Here is a 25,064-nt window from a genome sequence, read left to right on the forward strand (position 1 = left end):
GGATTCTAGGTAAAGAAATGGTTCCTTGTGCCCAGATCTGGTTTTTCCTTTGTCACCTTTCATAATGCACCAAAGCCATTAAGATATTTAAAAGTAATAAGATGCACATGTTAGGGGACTCACTTAGAACTTTTTAGCCTTAAACTCATGGTCCTGCCGGCCAGGAGAGTTGGTCCACAGTGTACATGGGACTGGAAGTGTCAGGAAATCCTCGAATTCTCCCAGTAATGACTGGTGCATGAGGCTAAACTTAATTTAACATCCAGTTAACAGGAATCACAGGACAAGGAAAAGTAGTTTGCCCAGGGTTTAAAAGGACAGTCTTGGAGGGGCCTTGTTCTCTCCGACAGACCCTTTTGTCGGGCACTGAGAGTGGACCTGTGGACATGGTTGGAGCGAGGCTTTCTGACAGCGTGCTCTTACCTGGAGCGGTGTCTCAGGGCTGGGTCGACGTTTTGTTTGTGCCCTTGTTTTGGGTAGATGGTCGTGAAGACATTCATGGACATGGACCAGGACTCGGAAGAAGAAAAGGAGCTCTACCTGAACCTGGCCTTACATCTCGCATCAGACTTCTTCCTCAAGCATCCTGATAAAGATGTCCGCTTGCTGGTCGCTTGCTGCCTGGCCGACATCTTCCGGATCTACGCCCCCGAAGCACCATACACGTCCCCCGACAAACTGAAGGCAAGTGCTGCCCACACCACCCTGCATGGCACTGCTTCCATCTGCCCGGCTTGGCCCCTGGTTGGGGGCTGACGTAGACGAGAGGAGTGTCCATTGCCCTTGGCTGTAGCAGCCTCTTGGAAAACCACTTCTGGGTTTCTGGAGCTTATGTTTGGAAACAGACCTCTGATCCTGAGCATAACGTGCAGATTAGTGTGGTGGGTTCAAGTCTTCCAGTGCTATCTTGTGGTCCTGAGCTCTGTTCCCTTCGGCTTTACCTGCAAGGCTGTTCCCTTTTCCTTCTGAACCTTTGTACTGGGACAGCCTTCGTCGTTTGAAGTAGCACAGTCAGCTGGATGCTAGATTTCTCTCTCTCTCTCTCACACACACACACACACACACGCACACGCACACACTGCGGAGTCTGCAGAAAAAGACTTGGAACTTGGGTTTCTTGAATACATAGGTGTCCCAAGTCAAATGCACTGCCATGGAGTCGGTTCCAGCTCACAGCGATCCTATATAGCATTCCCAACACTAAATCTTAGGGAGGCAGACAGGCTCAGCTTGCTTTTGCAGAGTAGCTGGTAGGTGTGAACCATTGACTCTTAGCTTAAAGCCCCATTCTTAGCCCTTAGAGTCACTAGGGCTCCTTTGATGTATGTATGTGAATATACATGTGTGTGCACACACATACGTGCATGCTTCTCCCCACCCCATCTAATTGGTTGCTTTCTTATAGAATGCTCTTGCATAATTTTGACCTCCTTTAAACTTTACAAACATATCACCTACATTTCTTCTAAAAGAATCCACTCTTCCATTTTCATAATTTACTCAATGACATTGAGCCCATCTCTCCCCGTACACACGGGCATGTGCAGTCACATGGGCATGTGCAAGTAGGGGAGCGGTGAGGGAGAGAAGTAAGTCAATATAATAGCTGACAAATTGTCTCTTAAGGATTCTTTTAAAATAGCTAATCTGTGTGATCGATGGTCTACTTTTGTCGTCCGTGAGATGAAGGTCAGAGCAGATCATCCTTCTTCGTTCCACAGTTAAGCACGTCTTGCTCCATCTCATCCGTTGCAGTCTATTCAATGCACCGTTGATTATCCCACGTTCCCCCTACTGAAGCTGTAAATTAAGTTCAACTATTGTTATTTTTACAATCGTTACTGATTCATGTGATTGTAATGTCATTTCCCATTTCACAAAAAGTGTGCAGTAAGGTGCACACGAGTGAGGCAGAGAGAGAAAACCAAGTCAACGACATCCTGGGCACCAACATACTTGCCAGCGACATGGCGTGCTGTTGTGAAGGGCATTAAATCTGCTCTGTAATGTCCTGGGAATCTTAGCAAAAGGGAGACGTCGTGGATCATTGCAAACTTACCGCCTTTCCACTTGTCTGTTTTGTTTTGAAATTTCAAATTTTCAAACATTGCCCTGCGATAGTATTAGGTGAGAGACTTCAAAATGTCTTTGGGAAAAATTCCATTACGGTTTCATTGCATTTTTGTGCAAGCTTCTTGGAGTCTCTTCTCCTGGTCCGTATAGCTTGCTGCTCCGGCGACCCTGGTAAGGTTTCAGCGGGCAGTGGTTTCATCACATCGCCATCAGCCTTAGCAGACCTTCTGGTGGCTTTGTTCCCAGTCTGTTCATCGCACCTGTTGTAAGCCCACGTGTTTCTTCCTCTACTTTGAGATCATAGGAAACGGTTGACTGTTTTCCTCTGATGGATAGTGGTGGTAAGATGTTTGTTCTTACTGTCATTCATGCGACAGCCCACTTTTCAAAACTAACAGCCAAATACAGTGTCACAGGCAGACACCTATGTATGAGTTTTTACATACACATACCTGCATCCCTCCATGTGTTAAGTACTTCATGCTACTGGTATGTGAGTCTTGGATGAGCTTTGGGAGTCTTTATTTGTGTTGGCGATCTGACCATGGCTTTGTCTCCTCTTTTGAAGGATATATTTATGTTCATAACAAGGCAGTTGAAGGGGCTGGAGGACACAAAGAGCCCACAGTTCAATCGGTATTTTTATTTACTTGAGGTAAGTCGCCCTGTCAATCCTGAAGCAACGACACTCACAACTGACTTTGGAGCCTGGATCTTGTCCCTCTTTGGCAAGTTCACCGTTGGTTCCCTTCTCTACCTCCTTTCCCTTACAGAACATTGCCTGGGTCAAGTCCTATAACATATGCTTCGAGTTGGAGGACAGCAATGAGATTTTTACCCAACTGTACAGAACATTGTTTTCAGTGATAAAGTAAGTCTCTTTGACCAGCTCTGTAACATTTTAAGAATCTGAAGCATTTCTAGGTTACAGATAGGAGCCCTCATGGCGCAGTGGGTTATGAGTCGGGCTGCTGTCCACAAGGTCAGCTGTTTGAAATCACCAACCTGCTCCTGTGAAGGCTGCCAGGCTCCGAGGCCCTGTGGGGCAGCCCTTCTCAGTTCTTTCTGTCGGTCCTGGGTGGCGGGAACAGTGGTTGCTTGCACTCCCGGTGACCTCGCTGCTTTGACTTTCAGCAACGGCCACAACCAGAAGGTGCACATGCACATGGTCGACCTCATGAGCTCCATCATCTGCGAGGGGGACACTGTCTCTCAGGAGCTACTGGACACCGTGCTGGTGAACCTGGTACCTGCCCACAAGGTAAGGGGCAGCCTGCACCGCACCAAGAGGTGTGTGCTGCACCTGCCCCTCAGACCTGGACTCTTGAATGCCCTTCATTTTGCTTTTACTTCTGTTCTAGACAATTCCTTCTACTGACTTAGGTTAGTAAATCTTTGTGCTTAATGTGCATGAGTTACTAACTACAGGAAAAAAGACGAGTCACCGTTTGAGCTCACAATCCATGTGCAGAAAGTCAGATTCATATCAGCGCATTTCAGGGTGTGCATGCATAGCTACTATTATGGTGCACGCTTAGAGCGGCATGCGCTTGAGCTCACAAGCACACCAGGGAAAAATAGGTAAGGGAAGCCTGCCTTCAGGTCCCTTGGGTTCCAGGCTGTGGCTAAATGGACCAGCAGAAACCACTTTGGCCCTGGAGTTGTGTGGAGAACCAGAGGGGCGGCCAGTCTCTGCAGGCGGCTTGGAGGAAGGACTGAGGTTGCTGGCTCTCTTGGAGCAGGCATGGTCCTTCTTGTCCACAGTCCAGCATCGAGCTCTCTCCACTTCTGATAGCACTGGCCATCCTGGTGCTCTCTGGCTCCTAGACCACGCCACCCTCCGCCCCTCTGCCTATGGCTCTGGTCTGTTCAGAGGATGCCGTTCTTGTCACACTAGGACCACCTGCTCCAGTAGGACTGCCCTTCACTGGTAGCTTCTTCAAAGACCTGCTTTCACAGTAAGGCCCTGTTTGCAGGTCCTGGGCTCTTGGCCTTCAGCACATCTTCTTGGGGGCAGGCATGGCGGCTACAATTCAGTCCCTGACCGAGGGCTACGCTTGCGTGTGTTTGGTTTATTTGTACCACAGTTGTTGTGCTGGTGGGTGTGTATTTTCAAACAAAAGGAAAACAAGTTCATGCTCGGTGTTGGAAAACCTCTTTTCATTGGTCCTGGGGAATGGCTTTCATGAGCAGAAGGTTGTACATGGAGATATATTCTCCAGATCAAGAGCCACCACCCAGACTCCCAGTGACCCTGCGGGGCAGAGTAGAACTGCCCCATGACTGTCCATCTCCACGGGGGCACACGGCCATATCTTTCTCCTGTGGAGCAGCTGGTGGGTTTGAATTGTCGACTTTCTGCTTAGCTACTGCACCACCAGTGCTCCGGGAGGTGTGCTGTAGGGCGAGAATTGGAATTGGAAGATGCTTTAGATTCCAGTACAGTGGTTCTCAACCTTTCTAATGCTGTAGCCCTTTAATACAGTTCCTCATGTTGGGGTGATCCCCTCCCCCAACCATAAAGTTATTTTCGTTGCTACTTCATCACTGCAATTTTGCTACTGTTATGAGTTGGGCAACCCCTGTGAAAGGGTCGTTCGACCCCCAAAGGGGTTGTGATTCACAGGTTGAGGACTGCTGCTCTAGCACAAGTTCTCGTTTTGTGGGAGGGGTGAGCCAGGCAAGATGTGGATGGCTGCTGGTTGTGGGCTGGGACTGGAACTGGCACGAGCACGAATTCCCTGTAGCACCTTGGTTCTGCATGGGCAGAGCTGGGCTTCAGTCAAATGCTTGTGGAGCACTTGCTGTGTTCCAGACCAGGTGCCTGATGGGAGGGGGACGGAGAGAGTAGCAACTGCAGTGCAGGGGCTGAGGATGAGCAGGGATGCCCACGAGGTCCCACGAGGTCCTGTGGATGCAGCGAGGGAGCGCCCGGGCGTGATGCTCAGAGGGGACAGGTGACCTTCATCCTGAAGGTGGTATGGAAGAGTCCTCAGACTGACAGGTGGCGTGGTGGGAAGGAGCAGAGACTGGTGGAGAAGATCATGTGCAGAAATAGGAAACATGGGTTGGGGGATTGCGTGGTCAGAAGTGTGCACAGCTGGAACAGAAGCTAGAGCGGTGAGGACAGGCTTCTGCTATCCCAGGAACCCTGGTCTCCCCTCACTATGGCCCTGGAGAAAACGGATCAAGCAGTGGGGTTCCCTTTCAATGGGCAGGGACGCGATCCAGCCAAAGGAGGATATGGTCACAACTGTGTGTAGAAGGTGCCCTGGGTTACACATGGGGATGCTAATGGCAAGGCTGGCTGTTCAAACCCACCAGCCATACCTAGGGAGAAAGCTGAGGCTGTTGGCTCCCTGATGATGCAGTCTCAGAAACCCCATGGAAAAGTGCTCCTTTCCTGTAAGGTCCCTGTGAGTCAGAATCCACCTGACAACTGAGAGGAGGTGTCGTGGGAGAATTTTAAGGTAGCAATGGCTGGGCTGAGGTGTGGGGCTATGGGGCTAGGCTTTGGGGTGATGGGCAGCACCATGGGACCAGTGAATCCTATGAGCTCGAGACCATGCCACACCGTGTTTGTTGTGCAGTGCGGCTCTGTATCAGTCCTGTGTGGGCTTCCTGGACGTTTTGTTTTGGATGGTTGTTTGGACAGAAACATTGCATGTAGGTCCGTATAGGGCGAATGCCTGTTCTAGCAAGAGCCAGGAACTGCCCTGTCCGGTAAGTGGGCCAGTGGGCCAGAAACTGATCAATCAGTGGGATTCCGTGTGCATGGGCAGGATGCTATGCCAGCTGACACCCCAAGGAGTGGTGCACTCAGATGGGGTACTCAGCATGAGTTGCAGTCAGGGTGGCCTTGGTGAGTGGAAGTTTATACCGCTGAGCCCACACGTAGCTTGCATCCCTGCCACCCTGGCCATTGTGAGCATGGCAGTGACAGGAGTGGCTGGGAAAGAAGCTGGCCTGTATGCACACAGTGGACCACCCCTTTGTGTACCGCCTCCCAGGTCACAGAGAGGCCTGTCCGAATCCTCCCCCTTGTGACCACCTGGTGACCAATTTCCCAATCTCTGGCTCTCCCAGGTCTCAGGACTGCCCAGCAAGCCGTGGGCCCATAGCCCATGGATCCTGGTGTGCGTGGGTCCTTCTGCCCAGGTCTCGTTCTGAGCGCTGTCTACGGGGCTGTAATGCTGCAGCAGCCCATGTTGCTGTGTGTCTGCAGACTGCCCAGGGCCTTCTGTCAAACAGACTGGAGCTTTCCTCAGCCAGGGGGTCCCCGGAAGCACCACGAGGCCTTGAGTGTGGGCTAATGGAGCAGGAGTAGGGCCACACGCCTCATGTGCTGTACTGTGGCTTCGGGGCCCGTCCAAGCCTGGCGGTCTTGTGTATTATTTTGTTTGAAGAGGGAGTCCTGTTTGTGGCGTGGTGGCTCAGGTAGCATCCAGTTCATGACAGGCAGGCTGGCTGGTTGCCTGGTAACTTGACAGCCCATGGGTACACATGCAGTCTCCACTGAGGCCCTAGTACCACTCCATTTGACACATCACAACCTTAAATGTTTAGTCCGAACACTTATTAGCTACAAAATATATACCTTAAAACAGTAGTTCTCAACCCGTGGGTTTTTTTGGGATTGAATGACCCTTTCACAGGGGTCGCTTAAGACCATCGGAAAACACGTAAATATTTCACAATATATAATTATACATTGTTTTGTGATTAGTCACTATGCTTTAATTATGCTTAATTATGTTCAATTTGTAACAATGAAAATGCATCCTGCATATCAGATATTTACATTATGATTCATAACATTAGCAAAATTACAGTTATGAAGTAACAACAAAAATAATTTTATTTTGGGGGGGGGTCACCACAACATGAGGAGCTATATTAAAGGGTCTCAGCATTAGGAAGATTGAGGACCACTGCCTTAAAAGATTTAAGGGCTTAATTTAAAAAAATAAGACTAAAAAAAATGAACTAGACAATATAAAAAGGGGAGATTTTATACAAAATTTATTAGAAATGAGAACTGGTTAGTGAGCTTATCGTGTTGATGAGATTAGATCTGACAGCGATTGGGAGAACTGGGAGGGAGAGAGGAGGAAGCCCTGGGCAGTTCCCCTGTCCCATGGGACTGTGTGAGTCAGAATGGCCTCATGGCTGTGAATGTGTGTTTGGTTTGAGCAGTTTGTAAACCTGAAACAAACCAACCTGACTGTTACTGAGTCGATGCCAACCCTTAATGACCATTTAGGGCAGGGTAGAATTGTCGCGGAGTCTTTCCATGGCTGTCACTCTTGAGTGGCATGTGGTTTTGAACTGCTGACCTTGTGGTTAGCACCGTGGGTTGGGGCATTGGGACAGGGTGAGAGGAAGGTCGAGGGATTCTCTTTAAAGGTTTGGTTCTTGGGAAGATAATCTGAACTTGTACATTCAAATTTGTATAGATTTGTTTGTTCAGCATTTTCACCAACACCATAGTTCAAGTTCATTCATTCTTCTGCGGCCTTTCAGTCTTCACGTGTGTGAGGCTATTGAAAATACCATGGTTTAGGTCAGATTACCCCGCCCCCCACGTCCTCAAAAAGACATCTTTATTTTTTAAACTATAGCTATCTTTTGCACAAGATTCACCAGTGCATTATGTTGTTAAGTTTCTTTACTTCTGCTTCCATGGGTATTAAATTTGAGTATAAGTAAAATGAAATTCTAAACAACGTACGTCCTTTGCTTATTGGTACAGAGTTTACAAAAAAACTGCATGGAAGTGTGTAGTACATACCGAAAGCTCTAGTCTTTGATCATCATTAACAAGAGTTTCAAGTCCTTTTTGCTTTCAGCAAGCAGTGATAACATCTGCATGCTGAGGGCAATTCGTGAGCCTTCCTCCAATCCACATGCCAAGTACCTCTTTATATGGTCCAGCTTCTTGGGTTTTTTGCTCAGCATGTACATTGAGGAGGCATGACAAAAAGATCTAACCCTGACACACACCTTACCTGGTGTTGATCTGCGCAGAACCCCCTTGCTCTGTTCCCAGGACTTCCTCTTGGTGCATGTGCGGGTTCCCCATGAGCACAATGTGGTGTTCTGGAATTCCGGTTCACAATGTTACCTATACTCCTTGTGACCCACGTCGGGGGATGAATGCTATTGTCAATAAGACCCAGGCAGTCATCTTTCTTGTATTCTCGGTTTGTCAGCAGTGATAGCCCTCGTTCACCTCTTTTTCTGCATCCACTGTGGATCTCTGGCAGCTCCCTGTCGGGGTACTGCTGCATCCATTAGAGCATTTGCAATTTAGCGTGTCATTTTAGTTCATGTCCAAGTGATTACAAATCTTGTCGGCCAAAGGTTTGTAAGGATATTGATAGGTTGAAAGTTAGAACTAACAATCCTTAAAACAAATTGTACTTATTTTGAAATGATAAAGCGTTCTTTTTTTTTTTTTAAATCATGAGGGCTCATACAACTCTCACCACAATCCATACATGCATCAATTGTGTAAATCACATTTGTACATCTGTTGCCCTCATCATTCTCAAAACACTTGCTTTCTACTTAAGCCCTTGACATCAGCTCCTCATTTTCTCTCCTCCCTCCCCAATCCCTCTCCCTCATGAACAATCTTATTAGCAAACAATTGGCCCAAAGAAGAGGTCACAATGGCAAATCCGTATTTATAAATTGTACATTTAATATTTTATGGGATATAGCCTGTCATAGCTTTTTAATGTAACATTTTGAATTGTCCAACTTAAGAAGTTAACTCCCCCATTTTTATATATGTACATAGGAAGGTAGAAAATAATGAAGCAAGAATTACTGAAGCAGAAAACAATGACATTTCCTCCAAACCACCAATTGGTCATTTGAAAAGGGCATTAATGGGGCAAACTCTTGGCCAAGTTGAGACAAAAGAGGTGAGTGTATCAAATGGCAATTTCTGAATGAAGTTTGGGAAGTCCTCTGATTCAGTGCCCCTGGGTCAGTTCCAGCTCACAGTGACCCTGTAAGGTAGTAGGACTGTGCCTGTGAGCTCTCAAAGCTGCGAATCCACATGGGAGCAGAAAGCCTCTGTGAGGAAGGCGGTAGTCTCGAACTCTTTACCTTGTAGTTAGCAACCCTGTATGTGACCAGTTATGCCATCAGGGCTCCTTGAAATTGGGAACAGGAAACATCAGAGAAGGATCAAAAGACAATTCCAAGGGCAGTATTTAATGAGGACATTTGCAATCAGTCCAAAAATAAATAAATAGAAACCTGGAAAACAATCCTTGCCAAATTTGCATTAACCTATTTAGCATGTGGGCGCATTCACATCCATCGAGGGTGACACAATAGCAGAGGGATCCAGTGTGGCAGAACGACTTTCAGGAACCACCAGTGTGGTTTAACAGTGGGCAGTATTAGCAGTGGAGACACTGCTGGTTTTGGTCTAAGGCAGGAGCGGGGACCAGCCAGCCCGAAAAATCATCACCACCAGCTAATCTCACCCACCACACCAAAGAGAAGCCATTCCTACCATCACATTAGGGCTAATTTAATTAAATGTTTGACCAGTCTCGCCAAAGGATGATGTTTTATTCACGTTGCCCTTGGCTGAGAAAAGGTTTCCCATCCCTGGTCTAAAGTAACAATTATAGAGCAATTTCCTTATGTGCAGAAAAAGAGCGTTGGATAAAATTCAGTGTCCATTTTTGATTACAAACTCATGTCCTTGGAAGTAGACAGGGCCTTGAGACCGATAGGGATGTGCTCAGTACTGTGCCTGGTTGCAGGCCATCCAGCTCCAGACCTAGTGAGTTAGGAGGAGCCACATGTCCATCTGTCTGGTTTTTGGTGGGACATTTTACTGTCACCAGTACAAAGACGCTTCAGAACGTTCATGGAACAATCAGTGAGTCCTGATTCCACTCTTCAGCAACGTTGTGAAAGCTCCCTTGTGTTGTAGCGCATGCTTAACTTGTGGGTGTTATCCTGTCTGAAAATTGATTATGCAGTCTTTCCAACCCTGGAGTCGAGATTGAAGTTAATGAAGATATGGAGATAAAAGGCTGAAAAAATGAGACCTCAGTAGAGAAAGGGAGTGTTTGACTTGGTTTAGAACTGACTTAGGTCTGAGTTCCCCAGAGGGGCGTCTGTCGTAAGTCGGGATGCACCTGTGCACACAGTGGACTGTTGACGGGGACGTGGCCGAGAGGAAGGCAGTGTGCCGTTGCTAGTCAGCATCGTGCTGGGGGTCTTGCTAGACAGATAGAAGATGCCAGTAACGGGAATTAGAGGACATGAAATTGCAACCGTTTATAGATGGCTTGTGTAGAAAACACAAACAAATGCACAAATGAATTATTGAAACAAGACAGAAGATGTTACACAGTTGCTAGATAAAAGAGCAATTTTTAAAAATCTTAGAAGGTGAAGGCTTTGGCTTTGTCAGAGTCTTGTGTTCTTTGAATTTAACACAAAATGTGTTGCAAATTGTTATACTTGACCGAAAAGAATGAAAGAAGATCAAAGTTGAAAACTTTATTGTTGTTATTTTCTGGATCCTCATAAGTAATCTGCTCAAAATAGAAACTCTGTGTGTATGTGTGTGTGTGTGTGTGTGTGTGAGACCCCACATGTGTGTGATATTTGACAAGCTGATTATAAAATTCACATGACAGAGCAAGTGACCAATGATAAACAGTTTTGAAGACAAATAAGGAAATAGGAGGGTTCCTAGGCCACCTCAGGGTTTGGTGGTGGTGTAGTAGCTATATGTTGGTCTGCAATCCACATAGTTGGCAGTTTGAAACCACCAGCTGCTTGGAGGGAGGAAGAGAGCTTTCTACTCTTGTAAACAGTTACAGTTTTGGAAACCCACAGGTGAGTCAGCTTAGACTCCATAGCAGTGAGTTTGGTTTGGTTTATTGTACCTACAGGAGGCCTGGTGGTGCAGTGGTTATGTGTTGGGTAGCTAACCACAAGGTATGCAATTTGAAACCACCAGCTGCTCCTTAGGAGAAAGATAGAACTTTTTACTCCTGTAAAGAAAGAAGTATAATCTCGGAAACCCACAGGGTTGGTTCTACCTTGTCTTATCAGGTTGCTGTGGATCAGAATTGACAGCAGTGAAGGTTTTGTTTGTTTGTCTTAAATTCTACCAGATTCCCACACTCCTCTTTTACTGTAGCTAGACAGTGGTGGACAGAGGGACGAATAGACTGGAGAGAAGAAGGAAATGTGGAAGTGTAAGAATGTATGCCAGCAGTTGGGAGATGATCAGTGAATGGTTTAGGACAGTTGACCTTCCCTAGTACCCTGGCCCACAGTCCTGCGGGACAGCGTGGGACTGCTCCTTCGGGTTTTCTGAGACTGTAAGTCTTTAAGGGTGCTGGCTTCCTCATCTTTTCCCCGTAAAGTAGCTGTTGGGTTTGACCCACTGGCCTTGCAGTTAGCAGTGCCTCCCCCCTTCTTAATTTGTTGGGCTACTAAGGCTCCCAAATATACCTATATAGAAAATAATAAATTCAGATTTTAATTTTATTCCATACGTAAGAGTAATCATAGATGGAATAAAAAGCTAAATTTGCAAAGCAAACCCGAGACGGTTTTATTTGAAAATAGGAAACCGCTCTGTAGCCTCAAGGAAGGAAAGAACTTCTTAAATACATAACCAGAGCACAGAGCCAGAGGGGCTAAGGCTGCAGTGTTGTATTACATTGCACTAAAGAACTTGTGTCTTTTGTGAGACACTGTTCATCTTGTTAACAGATGACAGAGACATGCTGTCCATTCCGACTCATAACCACCCTGTTGGGCAGGGGAGAACTGCCCCTGTGGGTTTCTGAGGCTGTGACCTGCGCCCTGGTGCTTTGGAACTGTTGACCTTGTGGTTAGCAGCCCACTGTGTAACCACTAGGGCTGGAAGACAGTGGGGAGCTCAGCATGTCTGTAGCTGACAAGTGTTTCATGCATAGGACCTCTAGAGAAAGAAGAAGCTAGACCAGCCCAGCAGACAGTGGCAGGGAGAGCGTTCTTTCTTTCTCGTGCCCTGGGAGGCGAGGGTAGACACAGGTACATGGAGCATGAGTTACTGTTCTCTAAGCTGCCGTGTAGTATGCCATCCAGTGTGCAGCAACAGCCAGAGGTGACTGTAATCACACAGCACAAGCGCCACTGTCAGTGTCACTCCGAAAGTAATGTCACATAAAGGAGGTTTCATCCCACAATGACAGTCTACAGCAGCGGTCCTCAACCTGTGGGTCAATAACCCTTTGGGACCCTTTCACGGGGGTCGCCCGATCTATACAGTAGCAAAATTACAGTTATGAAGTAGCAATGAAAATAATAGTATGGTTTGGCGGGGGGTCACCACCACATGAGGAATTGTACGAAAGGGTCGCGGCATGAGGAAGGTTGAGAACCGCTGCTCTACAGTGTCCTGCTCTGGACAGTCAGTTCAGATGGGAATAGTGACACTTTTGGATCCCTGCGCTCGATTCATCCTGTCAGCGCCGTCGTCCTCACGTTTTCCTGTGGCTTTGCTTTGTGAATTGGGTGAGTGTTCCCGGAGCAGATCAGTTTCCCTCCTGACACGTCGTCCACATGGTGTCTCCTCGCACTAGCTGTAATGCTCTCCAGGTAACAGCCCTCGCCCGTGCTCCCTGTTCCTGAACTTTGAACTCCGGTGGGTGAATGCTGCCCTTTTGATCTTCCTTCTGGTCTCCTGGGACGGGGAGGGGGCTGCGGCGGCCGGGAGAGGAGATGCTGGCATGATCCAGCAGGGGCTGCAGAAGCAGAAGGCTACACTTTACCCTGGATCGTGGGCTAGAGGGACAATTTTATCGCCTAGAGTGCACTGGGTCACTCTTTTGGGATCCCCTGAGCAAGGGGATGGATGGTAGGCAAAATAAGTTTTGGGAACCTGTGTTCTAAGGCAGAGATGGGGAACCTTCTTTCTCCCGAGGCCATTTGGAATATTTATAATGTTGTTCAGGGTCCTACTGAACTTGCCCCTCGTGTGATGGCTGGTGAGGTGGGTGATGTGAGCTGGTGGTGTTCATTTCCTGGGACTTATAGACGTTCCTCACCTGTAAGGGCTCTAAGCCGAGCCTACCTCCCTGGGGTGGGGGCGATGGGGAATGTCCCCTGGTAGACCTGCCTATTGTTGGGCTGTACACAAACCTGGGGGTGAGTTCATTTTTAGGCCTGAAGAGTGACTAAGGCCATGTAGTCTCTGGGTTCCATCAGGGGCTCCATCTGGCCGGTTGGCCTGGCGTTTAAAAGTTTTTCTTTCATGAGTTGGAATTTTAGGAACATTTTCTTTGCGTGGTGTTTCTTGTTGTTCAAGGCTTTGCTCTGCTCTGGCACGTGCTCGATTCATTCCCTTTCCCACAGACGGCCCTGCCCTGCCCTGAGCCCCCAGGCCACCCCCTCTGGAACTTGGCTTGTGCTCCTAGAGAGGAGTTGTGGGTCCAGTGCGTGTGCACTCAGCAGACTGATGCTGTGATGACAGTTACCCCCCCAAGGGGCCCTGGTGGCCCAGTGGGTTCCTCGCTGGTCGGACCCACCAGCCGATCCAGGGGGAAGATGATGCAGAGCCTCTCTGTCTCACAGGTCACTCTGGGTCAGAATCCACTGTGGGTCTGGATTCGGTTTTCTCTGTGTAACCCACATTTGCTGACCACTGTGGGAGAAAGACAGGGTTTCTTCTGCTGAGAAGGTGACCATCTGGGAAACCCACAGGGACAGTCCCACCTTGCCCTGGAGGGCTGCGCTGACTGGAGGCTAGTGAATGAGATGTGAAGAGGCTGCCCTGGCACTGCTTGGAGAGGCCCTTGTCATCCAGTAGACCAGCCTGCCAGCGAGTCTTCCGGAGAGTGGCTTTGCCTTCCCATTCCAAAACAGCCCCACAGGCGCACCTCCTCACACTCGGCTCCTTCCAGCCCCACAGGCGCACCTCCTCAAACTCGGCTCCTTTGCTTTTTGTGGATAAGGTATGTAATGTAATGCCCACCCTGTTTTATGTCTTCCAGAATTTAAACAAACAAGCTTACGATTTGGCCAAGGCTTTACTGAAGAGGACGGCCCAGGCCATCGAGCCGTACATCACCAACGTGAGTCTGTGGCATCGCTGTTTGTTGGAGGTCGGAGCCGAGTGTTACCGGGTGCCTAGAAGCAGGGGTTCTGCCTTTCATTTCGTTTTGTTTTGCTTTAGTTAGGTAACACGCCTTCTTCTCACTGCGCATGCATTCTCCGCTCATGTTTCCCCTTCATTTAGGGAGCTCCCCACCAAGTTTGCTTGTCCTTGGCTTCTTTCGAGGGCCTGGGGCCTAGACTAGTGCTTCTGTGTTGGCGAGCAGGGTGCGCTGCTCTGTGTCTAGGGCTTGGAAGAGGGCGGAGCGGCACCTGCTTAGATCAAACACATGGAACTTGCCCTCAGCCTTTCGGGGAGGTAGCTGATTTGTACGGGAAGAAGGTAGGAACCAAGCTCGGAAACCAAGGGCCAGTAGGAATGGCAGGAGTGATTTGGTGAGCGGTGCTGCTGACATTACTTATAGAAAGACAGAGTCCAGGTGAAGCTATCTGCCCGCGGTTTTTGGAAAAGAAGAGAATTACAGTGAAGTGGACTGTCTCCATTTGTGATTGGCCTCCGGTCATTATCTGTGGGACTCTTGTCAGGGGCTCAGTTCACACTGAGGAGTGTGTTACCGGCTTTCCTTTCTCGGTACACTTGTGCTGTGCCCAAGTTTAAAACACCAAACAAAAACCACCAAACCAAGTTCCCCACCCCTCAAAGAACAAAATCAGTCAAAGTAAAACAAACACCCACTTGCCCCTTCCCTGGTGTGTATTGGAGGAGAACCTTGCCTGCTCCTCACAGAGATCAAGCCACCGCGAAGGGCAGATGTACTCTGCAGCGTCTCCCTTGGCTCTTCCCAGCTTGGAGGGTTCTGGGTTAAGGTCTCACAGCATTGTTTTAAGGACTTGGTGTCTTGGAAAGCCGGGTTCCACGCGCAAAGGATGCTGTCTGGGGCTGGCACTGCCACGCCATGCATCTGCTGTGTGTCCGTCTCCGTGGCCCACCACGGCTTGGCAAGGAGCTCCCGCTCTGTTGCTGTCTGGGTTGGGGGTGGGGGTGGGGTTCCTGACCGTTGCTGGTTAGGTGGACTTTCTGCCTCCCTGATCCTATAGCATGTGACCTGCGCAGATCCACCCTCCCTCGTGGGGGGCGGCCCTTCTTCTCCTTGCTCTTGGTCCCCAGACCCTCCTGTGTGCAGCTCCTGCTGGCCACTGTGCACATTGTGGCTGCTGCATTCGAGGCTGGGGGTACCTTTCTGTCCCTGGCACGAGGAGAATGAGAGTGGGACACCACTGGGCCCCGGGAGGACAGATGGGGCTGGGCCAACTGAGCAGACGAGCGAGCCCAGGTAGAATGAACGGAGGTTCGGGAGCTGGTCCATTATCCAAGTCTTCCTGTTTTTTGTCTGTTGGGAAATACTGAGAAGCTTGAAGAGGTGCTTAGTCTTCCTGGGTAAATTGTGGGGACAGTGCTTCCCTGTCTCTGTGTTCCCTGATGCTCGTGTTCCTTCGTGCCTGCAGCAGTGTGCCCCCCCCCCCTTGTTATGTCATTATCGGGAGGGGAGGCAGCATGAGTGCCCATCGTTTTTTTCTCGTCCCTCCCATGCCCTGCCCTGTCAGATGGGAGGCTCCCCAAGATGCCACAAAGAATGACTCTTCTCCCCCACAGTCCTTCAGTTCAATGACAAATTCCCCTAGTGTCTTAAAGTAGGTTTGTTTCTCATTTGACAACCCAGAAACCAAATGATGTGCTGCTTTTTAAGGAGGCAAAGCGGGGTGTTGGGGACCCAGAACCCCCTGCAGCACCCTCAGTGAGGGCGTATGGTCACCAGACCACACATAGCTGTTCTCTACGAGATCTGGACAGGGCCCTCCTTTCTTCTGGAGATGGGCTAAGGGGCTTGTCTCTCTGGGTCTCGGTTTGTGCCTGGAAATGGTGCTCGAGGTGCATGGCAGGTGGTGGTGCAGATGGAGGGGCTTCAGGGGAAAGTGCTTGGAGGTGCCCTTGTGAGGGGGCACTGTCATGCCCTCTCCTCTCGGTGTCTGTATGCGGCGAGTTTCATCAAATCTATGCGGCGAGTTTCATCAAATCCAAGCTTGGACCCTCCTCTGCCCCCAGTGGGCGGTGGTTTCCCCAGATGTCTGTCACCACGGGGCCTGTCACCTATTGCTCACTCTGGTACCAACTGTGTGCCTGAACCTGCTCCGCGTTGGGCCTGCACCAAGGCCAGGAAGCCTAGCTTGGGTTTGGCTTTTATGGGCTGACAGTGTCTTAAGATACTGGACCAGGAAGTGAGGCGGGCGTGTGCCTGGGTTTTAGCATTATAAACCTCACACACATGAATATGCTGTTGATACAAATAGAAAGGGGTTAAGTAGGGAGAGGGTGTGTGTGTTGGTGGGGAGGGGGGCATTTTCCATGAAAAGAATTCAAAGTATTTTAAAGCCGGACCTGATTTCTTCTATGACATGCAGTGCTTTAGTTCAGGTGCTACAGGTGCCCATCCTTATGAATGTGGCAAGCTTGCCCTGAGCTGGTGAGCTGGTAGGGATCTTCTAGGTGGGAACCACGCCTGTCTGGGTAAAATAGGCACCTAGGCTGGCTGGGCCGCAAGTGGTCACGGGGCTTTACGAGCTCCCTCAGCGCATGGTGCCTTGTCTTCCTCTCTGCAAGTTCTTCAACCAAGTGCTGATGCTGGGGAAGACGTCCATCAGCGACCTGTCGGAGCACGTCTTCGACCTGATTCTGGAGCTCTACAACATCGACAGCCACCTGCTGCTCTCTGTGCTCCCCCAGCTGGAGTTCAAGCTGAAGGTACACTCTCACTGCATGCCGGGGTGGGGAGTTACTCCCTGCGGGTGCGGGTGCGGGTGCGGGTGCCCTCCCTGGCGAGGTTCCCAGCCAGGAATCACTACCATGGACAGGGCGTAACGGCTCTCCCGGGCATCCCCAGCTGTCAGCTGTACAGAAGCAGGCAGCCTCTCCTGTGGAGCGCACGCGGTGGGTCTGCACTGCGGACACAATGCTGACTTGACCTGCTACACCTCCAGGGCTCCTTCTGGCTAGCAAACAGTAGTTACTAAATTAATGCTTACAGAAGCTGTAATGCCTACATCTATAAGTTCATTACACACAAATTTAGATAATTCAGGTCCGTTGCATTCTGACAACATAGATTACCTGAATGGTACACGTTTTCAGAATTTAAAAAATCTTTGAATAATGGTTTAGTTATTGTTGCATCCTTGCCCAGAAACGACCACATTTCGGGTATAGGCAGGTAGTGCATATTCCCCTTATGCTGCATCTGTACTGGGTGGGAAGCCAGTTCTGACTCATACAGCCTCCCATGCACAGAGCAGAACTCCCTCACTGAGATCGTCAAAGTCTCGTGTGCCCCCCTAGAGCACCGCAAGTGCAGAGAGAGGTGGCAGATATGCACACGTGTGGGAGGGACCGCCACGTCCTGGATGTTCAAGACGGAGGTCCTGCCTCAGTCTGAAGTGGTCTGAGCACTCGTGGGACATTTCAGTTTGTGAGGAAGAGGTCGGGCGTCTCCAGATGGAAGTGGAAGATGAAGGGAGTGGGGCGGGGCTTTGGGGATGAATCACCTTCTGCAGAGCCCACCTGGTGTGATGCTGCGACCATGTTTGTTTCAGAGCAATGATAACGAGGAGCGGCTACAGGTGGTTAAACTGCTGGCGAAAATGTTTGGGGCAAAGGACTCAGAGCTGGCGTCTCAGAACAAGCCGCTCTGGCAGTGCTACCTGGGCAGGTAGGTGCCTCGGGGTTCCCTCAAGAGTACCAAGCCTGTCACCTCGCACGTCCCCTTTTAACGAAGCACTGCTCATAGCCACGCCATGCCACACTGTGTCTCTCTAGTTGGGAGCGTGAAGGTTCCGTTCCCGGCGCTGAAGTCGGGAATGTTCGTAGCAATTGGTCATGCTTCCGGGCTCGGTTCTCCTTTCATCTATTTTCTCCTTTGGAGCTTTTCTGAAAGCACCTTTCAAAAGCTACCCGACAGAGTCTTGCAGCCATGAAATTAAAGTGTGTTAGTGCACGGCAGTGTGAGTAATTCCAACGGAACAAACAGTGCTGGGAGCTATAGACCCCTGATGAAAAGCTACACCTCATTAGATTGGGCGGGGGGGGGCCTGTTGTAAAGGATGACACATATGCTCCTCTTTTTAAAGCCAGATGTAGATAGTGCAGGACCCCACCCCACAATTTGTGACTTGCTCTGGACTTAAGAATATGGTGAAGAACATGTTCTCTTCAGATGCAAAATGAGATTCATGACACACACACCCACCTTCATGTACAGTATATAGAGGTGTCGCGCACCCCCACCCCCACCCCCACCCCAACGCTGGCCCTACGCTGTTGCACTGTGACAAAAGGCCCCATGGCTGACACAGAGGGCACGCTGGCGCTGGAGCAATGAGAATCGCCCCAGTGCCGGCGACCGGCGAGCTCCGATCCGGGAAGGACACAGGTGCTGCTCCTTTGGCCCCTTGCCTGTAGGGCACCATGCAGCGGGTGCCCTCTCAAATGGTGATTGCTGTGCCGTTTCTCTGCACCTGTGCTTATGGCTGGTGTCGTAGGGACGCTCTCCTCCCATGCGGCTGGCAAACCTGAGTCCCCACACGTATGTGCACACAGGGAGATAAGGGGTTTCAGAAAGCCGGGGAAGGAGCCCTGATCCAATTTATCCGTGACTCCCGAAGCCCCCTGGAATGTGGCAGGCCAGCTGCCTTTGCGGGGACTTGGGCTCTGGGCCCCATGGGTGACGGGGACAGGGTAGGACTGTGACTGTTTTGGGAAGCAGATCACTAGGCTTCCTTCCCAGGCACCCCGGTGGACTTGAAGCTGCAGCAAGCGTGGTCCTTGTTAGCCCAGAGGCTTCGGTGCATTTGGGGGGAAATGGAATTTTTGAAAAGCAGCTTTTTGGAGCCCCTTGTCTGCGTCATAGTGAATCTTACTCTGGAGCCACATGTGCATTGTTGACACGTACTTGTCAGCCTTAGTTGTCACAAGAGATGGCCCTAGTGTAGTGTGGCCCCTTCCTTGTCTTCTCCACCACAGGGCAGCTGAGGCGAGTGTACACGGTCTGGCGCCCTAACACTTGGATGACTTTGTTCAGAGCACAAGTGGTCGCTGGCTTTGTGCAGATTCCACAGACAGGGGTCACTTTATTTTTGGTGTTTGATTCCTCAGGTTTAATGACATCCACGTCCCAATCCGCCTGGAGTGTGTGAAGTTCGCCAGCCATTGCCTCATGAACCACCCCGACCTGGCCAAGGACCTTACAGGTACTGTGGGCGGGTGCCGTGCCGGCGTGCCGATGCTCTGCTGAGGACAGTGGTTTCATGGGGATGGATTCTGTTTTTTTGGCAAGGGGCCCGGGGTTTTTTTGGCGTTCCTTTTTGGGGGCGGCTGCATAGCTGGGCGCTCTTGCGGCGGAGCCGTGTGCAGGAAGCTGGTGCCTTTGGGCAGAGAAGCATGCTTGTCTTCAGGCTGGGCGTGGAGAAGACAATAAGACTGGAAAGTTCTCTGGGACTTCAGGCTGAGTGTCAGTTGTGAGCAAGCCCGGCCATGTCCCATGGAGGCCCTGAAGCACTCGGCCTTCTCAGCTCTTCTGCCATCTCCCTGGGGCCTGCACGGGTTGCAGCTGCACACTGACGAGGCCGCCTTGCCTTGCAGAATACCTGAAGGTGCGCTCCCATGACCCCGAGGAGGCCATCCGGCATGACGTCATTGTGTCCATTGTCACAGCCGCCAAGAAGGACATCCTCCTGGTCAACGATCACCTCCTGAATTTCGTCAGGGAGAGAACATTGGATAAACGGGTGAGTGGGCAGGAGCCGGTCATTGTGACGCCTGGTTCTTTTTTCAAATCACTTTATTGGGAGTTCTTACAGGTAGCATGACATTCCATAGTTGCCACATCACGTAGTAATGTACAGGTGCTAGTACAATCAGTTTCCAAACATTTCTTCTTGAGCTCCTTGATATCAGCTCCCCTTTATCCCGCCCCCCAACCCCCAGGAGCCTTTATTTTTATTTGTTTTTGCTGTATCTTCCGCCTTCCAAAACAGATTCATTCACATACGAGTCTGTTCATTCCCTGAGTTGAGTTATGCAGCCATCAATGCTGTCAGCAGCTCCTTCCTCCCTTCCCCAGCCCCCTTCCCGTGTGACTCCTGTTACTGTTCCTGAAGAATTATCCGTCATGGCTTTCATGCATCGAACGATCTCGGTTATACAAACGAACATGTGCAAGTCTAACATGATTAATGAGGGAAGACAGTAAAAACCATAATAGTAAGGGGAAGAGATATTAGAGAACTAGAGGATAGTTACGTGGTTCATCGGTGCTATACGGCCTCCTGGATTTCTCATCCCTGCCGTGTGGCCCTTCTGAGAGGGACTATGACGGCAGATTCTTGGTGTCAGTCTCGGAGCATCACCAGCATGGGAGGGGATCTCCGGGGTAGGTGCACAGAGCCCTTTGGGTGTGGAGCGGCATTTGAACATTTACATCTGTCTTTTGGTGGCTTCACACCAGGTGTGGTAGCCAGTCTCTTGTGCTGCTGCTGGCCCTCTCCTCCTCGGAGAGGGTTTGGGCTGCAGCTGGCAGCTCTGGAGCTGGGTGGGGTGGTGGTTCCGCAGACTATAGCACAGGCTATGTGGTCCAGGTGGCGAGGCTGGCCCCACAGACCTGCGTGCAGGGAGGGATCTGTGGTGGGGGCTCCGCGCCCTCCTGACGGAGCAGCTCAGCTCTGCTCATTTGCCCTCGACAGTGTCTCATCTTGAGTTCCCTCACCTGTCTGTGAGCGCCCCTCTACCCACCTCCCCCGCCAGTCAAAGCAGCAGTGGTCAAGTGCTCAGCTGCTCACTAGGAAAGCCAGGGCTGGAGCCCATCTCCTGGTCCCAGATGAGGCTGTCCACTCTGGGCCGCGTTGAACACTCAGGACCGAAAAGCTGACGAGCTGTGGGAGAACATCAAGAACATCACATGGGTTATTAAAGGACAGGAAAGAAGGAAAAGATCCAAGTGGGCGTCAGAAGAGACTCTGAATCACAGAGTAGCTGAGGCAAATGGAAGAAAAGATGAAGTTACAGAGCAGAACAGAAAACTTCAAAGGGCAATTCCCGAAGACAGTGTAACATAGTAAAACGAAACGTGCTAAGACCCAGGGTTAGGAAACCAAAAGAGGAGAACATGCTCAGCATATCTTAAACTGGAAGAACTCAAGAAAAAATGTAATCCTTGAGTTGCAATATAGAAAGATTCTATGGTCAATATATTGAACAATGCAGGAAGCATCAAAAGAAGGTGGAAAGGATGCACAGTCACTGTGCCAAAAAGAACAAGTCGGCATTCAACCATTTCAAGAGGTAGCTTATGAGCTGCCAATGGTACTGAGGGAGGAAGTCCAAGCTGCACTGAAGAAGGCTCCAGGAATTGATGGTATACCCACTGAAATGTTTCAACAAGCTGATGAAGCACTCGCTGGAAGCCCTCACTTGTTGATGCCAGGCCATTTGGAAGACAGCTACTTGACCAACTGCCCGGAAGACGTCTGGATTAGTACCCATTCCAAAGAAAAGCGGCAGGAAAGGAAACTTTACTGAAGACCCGTCCAACAGCAGCTGCAGGAGAACAGTGACCGGGAGCTGCCCGAGGCCCAGGCTGGATGGTTCAGAAGAGGACGTGGAATGAGGGTCATTGCTCTTCTTTGTGCTTATTGACTGTGCGGGTCATAACAGAATATGGATATCTCTGAGAAGAATGGGAAATCCCAAACACTCGATTCTGCTCGTGTAGTCTGTACATGGATCCAAGAGGCAGTTGTGCAGACAGAGCAAGGGAAACACTGCATGGTTTAAAATCAGGAAAGGCATGGGACAGGGTTGTGTCCTCTCACCGTACTCATTCCGTTTGTATTCTGAGCAAATAACCAGAGAAGCTGGATTACATGAAGGAAAATGTGACATCAGAATTGGAGGAAGACTCACGAACAACTTGCAATATGCAGACGACAGACCTTTGTTTGCTGAACGAAGGGAGGACTTGAAGCATGTGCTGAAGATCAGAGACTGCAATATGGGTTACAATTCAAAGTAAAGAAACCCAACATCACCCCGACTAGACCAGTAAGTAACGTGATACACAGACGCCCTGCATTGAATAATCTGCTCATGAGCCCCCTTTAAGGTGCTGAGCAGCAGAGATGTTATTTTGAGGACTAGCCTGTGCCTGACCCAAGCCATGGTGTCTTCCTTTGTCTCATATGCCTGTGAAAGTGGGACACTGAGTGTGGAAGACCAAAGAAGAATCCATGCGTTTGCATTGTGGTGCCAGAGAAGAATGTTGAACTTACCACGACGGCCAAATGAACAACCAGGTCTGGTCTGTCTGGGAAGAAGCACAAACATCTTCTCCAGGACTCCGGCCAGTCCCTGGAGCAGGACATCATGCCTGGTAAAGCTGAGGGGCAGTGAAGTAGAGGATGGCTCTCAACAAGGTGGACTGACCCAGTGGCTGCAACAATGGGCTCACACATAAGGAATGCATGTGAGGACGGTGCAGGTCTGGCCGTGTCTCCTTCTGTTTTACGCAGAGTCTCTGCAGGCTGAGTCGACTGGACAGCCCCTCATCGCAACAGCATCTTCCATAGAGATGCTGCACGGCCTGAGCCCCTCCAGGGGACAGCTCAGCTCTGCCCTGTTGGGTTGTGAGGAGTCAGAACCGACTTGGTGGCAGTGCATTTTGGGTTGGCTGTTTAGAATCATCTTCACTGAACGCCCCATCAGTGTATTCAGTGAAGAAATGCACAGAGAAGGGAAAGGGGCTTGGTGTGCCCTGGATAAGACAGCAGCCCCTTAGTGCTAGAGTCAGTTGCTGCTTAGTGCGACACAGACTCCGAGCCAGATCGTTGGGCGGGGTCGGCATCCTGATCGCCATGCACTTAGGACCATTGTGTTGAGCCCTTGGTTGGCTCACCTGGGCAAAGGTGGATAGCCAACCCAGGGGAATACATCCATGTTTCTGGTAGTCTCAGAAGATGCTTCACTCTTTAATTCTCCTTCATGCAGTGTGGCAGTTAAATATTCTCCTGTCAACTTGTGAAAGGGTGGAGTCTAGCCTGTCAATCAGGCCATAGCCAATGAGGTCTCCATGTGGGGATGGCCTTCTCCTGAGGATTCAGGGAACTCCTGTATTGCTCCCTGGAGGATGGAGAACCTCTCTGGTCTTCCTGCTGACAAGCCACATGGAGCTACACTGATGCAGCTACAGCCCTGGAGCTGGAGGAGCCATGTGGAGACCCATGCCAGCACTGAGATGCTTCTACCACCACTGGATCCAAAAGACTTTCCACCCACTGGCCTGTGATCTTTCTGCAGTCGGCATCATTGCATGTGCTGCATGAGTCTAAAGAGGAATTTACAGAGTAGTATTGACATGTGGGGTGATGTCGGACTTAAGGACTTGATCTGGACTGGGCTGGGATGTTTTCTTAGTGTACAGTTGCTCTTTGATAAAAAGTTCTCTCCTACGCTTGTCTCTGGATTTGTTTCTCTAGTCTATCTGGATTAAGACACAGACTTAGAGATTCAGTTTTTCCAAAGAAGTGGGATTCTTAACCTTATGAGTAAGACTTAGCAAAGTCTTCTGTTTCTGGACAACCGAATGGGGTGAGGACTGTTCGTTGTCTGCTGTTCTTAATTTAAACCAGTCAGGGGTTAGAGCTGGCAGAGAAGGTACTCCGTCCCCAGCAGTGCTAACTTCGGATGAGAAACTCCACGCACCCCTGGCCCTCAGGCTGACCCTGACTCACAGCGACCCAGCGGGGCGGCGTGGGACTGCTGGCCGGTTTCTGAGGCTGTCAGCTTCCAGGAGAGCAGAAAGTTGTCTTTTCCCCAAGGTCCAGCTAGTGGGTTTGAACCACCGACCTTGCAGCTAGCAGCCCAGTGCTCAGCCAACTGTGCCACCAGAGTGTTGGGTGAGAGTGTTGCATTTGTGTAAAATTTAAGTGTGGACACATTTGAGGATCACTAAACCCAGAAAAAACCACTCCCATCAAGTTGGTGCCAACTTACAAGCGACTCTGTAGGGCAGGACTTCTAGGCTGCAACCTTGTTACTGCAGCAAAAAGCCCTGTCTTCTCCTGCAAAGTGACTGCTGGGTTTAAACTGCTGACAGCAGCCCACCACGTAACTACTAGGTGATGTGACACTATGGCTTAGGAAGATCTCTGACTACATTCCCTTTACTGAACCTGACCCGGAGTCCCTGCCGCAGAGTGCCTCAGGGTGGGGTCTGGCCTTCATGCAGCCTTGATAAGCCAGTGCCTTGTCAGCCCCTGAACCAAACCCACCGCCACTGAGTGGATTCCGACTCATAGTGACCCTGCTCAGCTTTTAAGATTGTGAATGGTTTTGAGTACAGCGGCTGGTGGGTTTGAACTGCTGGCCTTTTAATTCGTCTTGGCTTTTGAAATTTGGCAGCATGCTTTCCCACTCTTGTGTGGATTCTGAAAATGTGTAGATTGTGATCAACCTTTAAAAAAAATTATGGGTTTGAGATGTGACAGTGTTAGAAGTGTTAATGTATGTGGGTGAGTTTACTGCGTTGTATGTAGGACATAGGATATCATGAAGACTGTTCTGCTTCATAAATCTTTAGTCATTGTCGACTGGTATTCTAAACCTGGGCTTGAGAAAACTCTACCCTAGAAAGCAAAGGAAATGTAAAACTGTGAAAACGTGTTAGGTGCCATCCAGTTGGCCGAGACCCATAGCAACCCCCGTGCCCAACAGTGAAGCTGCATGGCTCTGTGCCATCGTCACAGCTGTTGTCATGTGTGAGCCATGGATGCAGCCCCCGTGTCCGTCCATCTCATCG

At 49.9% G+C, this 25,064-nt stretch overlaps 1 protein-coding gene across 1 annotated transcript in view; it reads left to right on the forward strand.

Annotated features, from left to right (window-relative positions):
* Positions 1-475: 475 nt before the first annotated feature.
* The window catches only part of PDS5B (PDS5 cohesin associated factor B), a 79,386-nt gene continuing 54,797 nt past the window's right edge, over positions 476-25,064 (forward strand). The window contains exons 1-9 of the mRNA XM_045293997.1: positions 476-684; positions 2,642-2,728; positions 2,847-2,944; positions 3,208-3,334; positions 14,106-14,186; positions 16,826-16,966; positions 17,812-17,927; positions 19,370-19,464; positions 19,856-20,001. Coding sequence (XP_045149932.1) covers positions 481-684; positions 2,642-2,728; positions 2,847-2,944; positions 3,208-3,334; positions 14,106-14,186; positions 16,826-16,966; positions 17,812-17,927; positions 19,370-19,464; positions 19,856-20,001 — 1,095 coding nt within the window. The 5' untranslated portion in view covers positions 476-480. The remainder of the gene's footprint in view (positions 685-2,641; positions 2,729-2,846; positions 2,945-3,207; positions 3,335-14,105; positions 14,187-16,825; positions 16,967-17,811; positions 17,928-19,369; positions 19,465-19,855; positions 20,002-25,064) is intronic.

This window comes from Echinops telfairi, unplaced genomic scaffold, assembly GCF_000313985.2.
Source record: "Echinops telfairi isolate 266 unplaced genomic scaffold, ASM31398v2 ScPeMD7_2565;HRSCAF=3150, whole genome shotgun sequence".
Taxonomy (NCBI): Eukaryota; Metazoa; Chordata; class Mammalia; order Afrosoricida; family Tenrecidae; genus Echinops; species Echinops telfairi.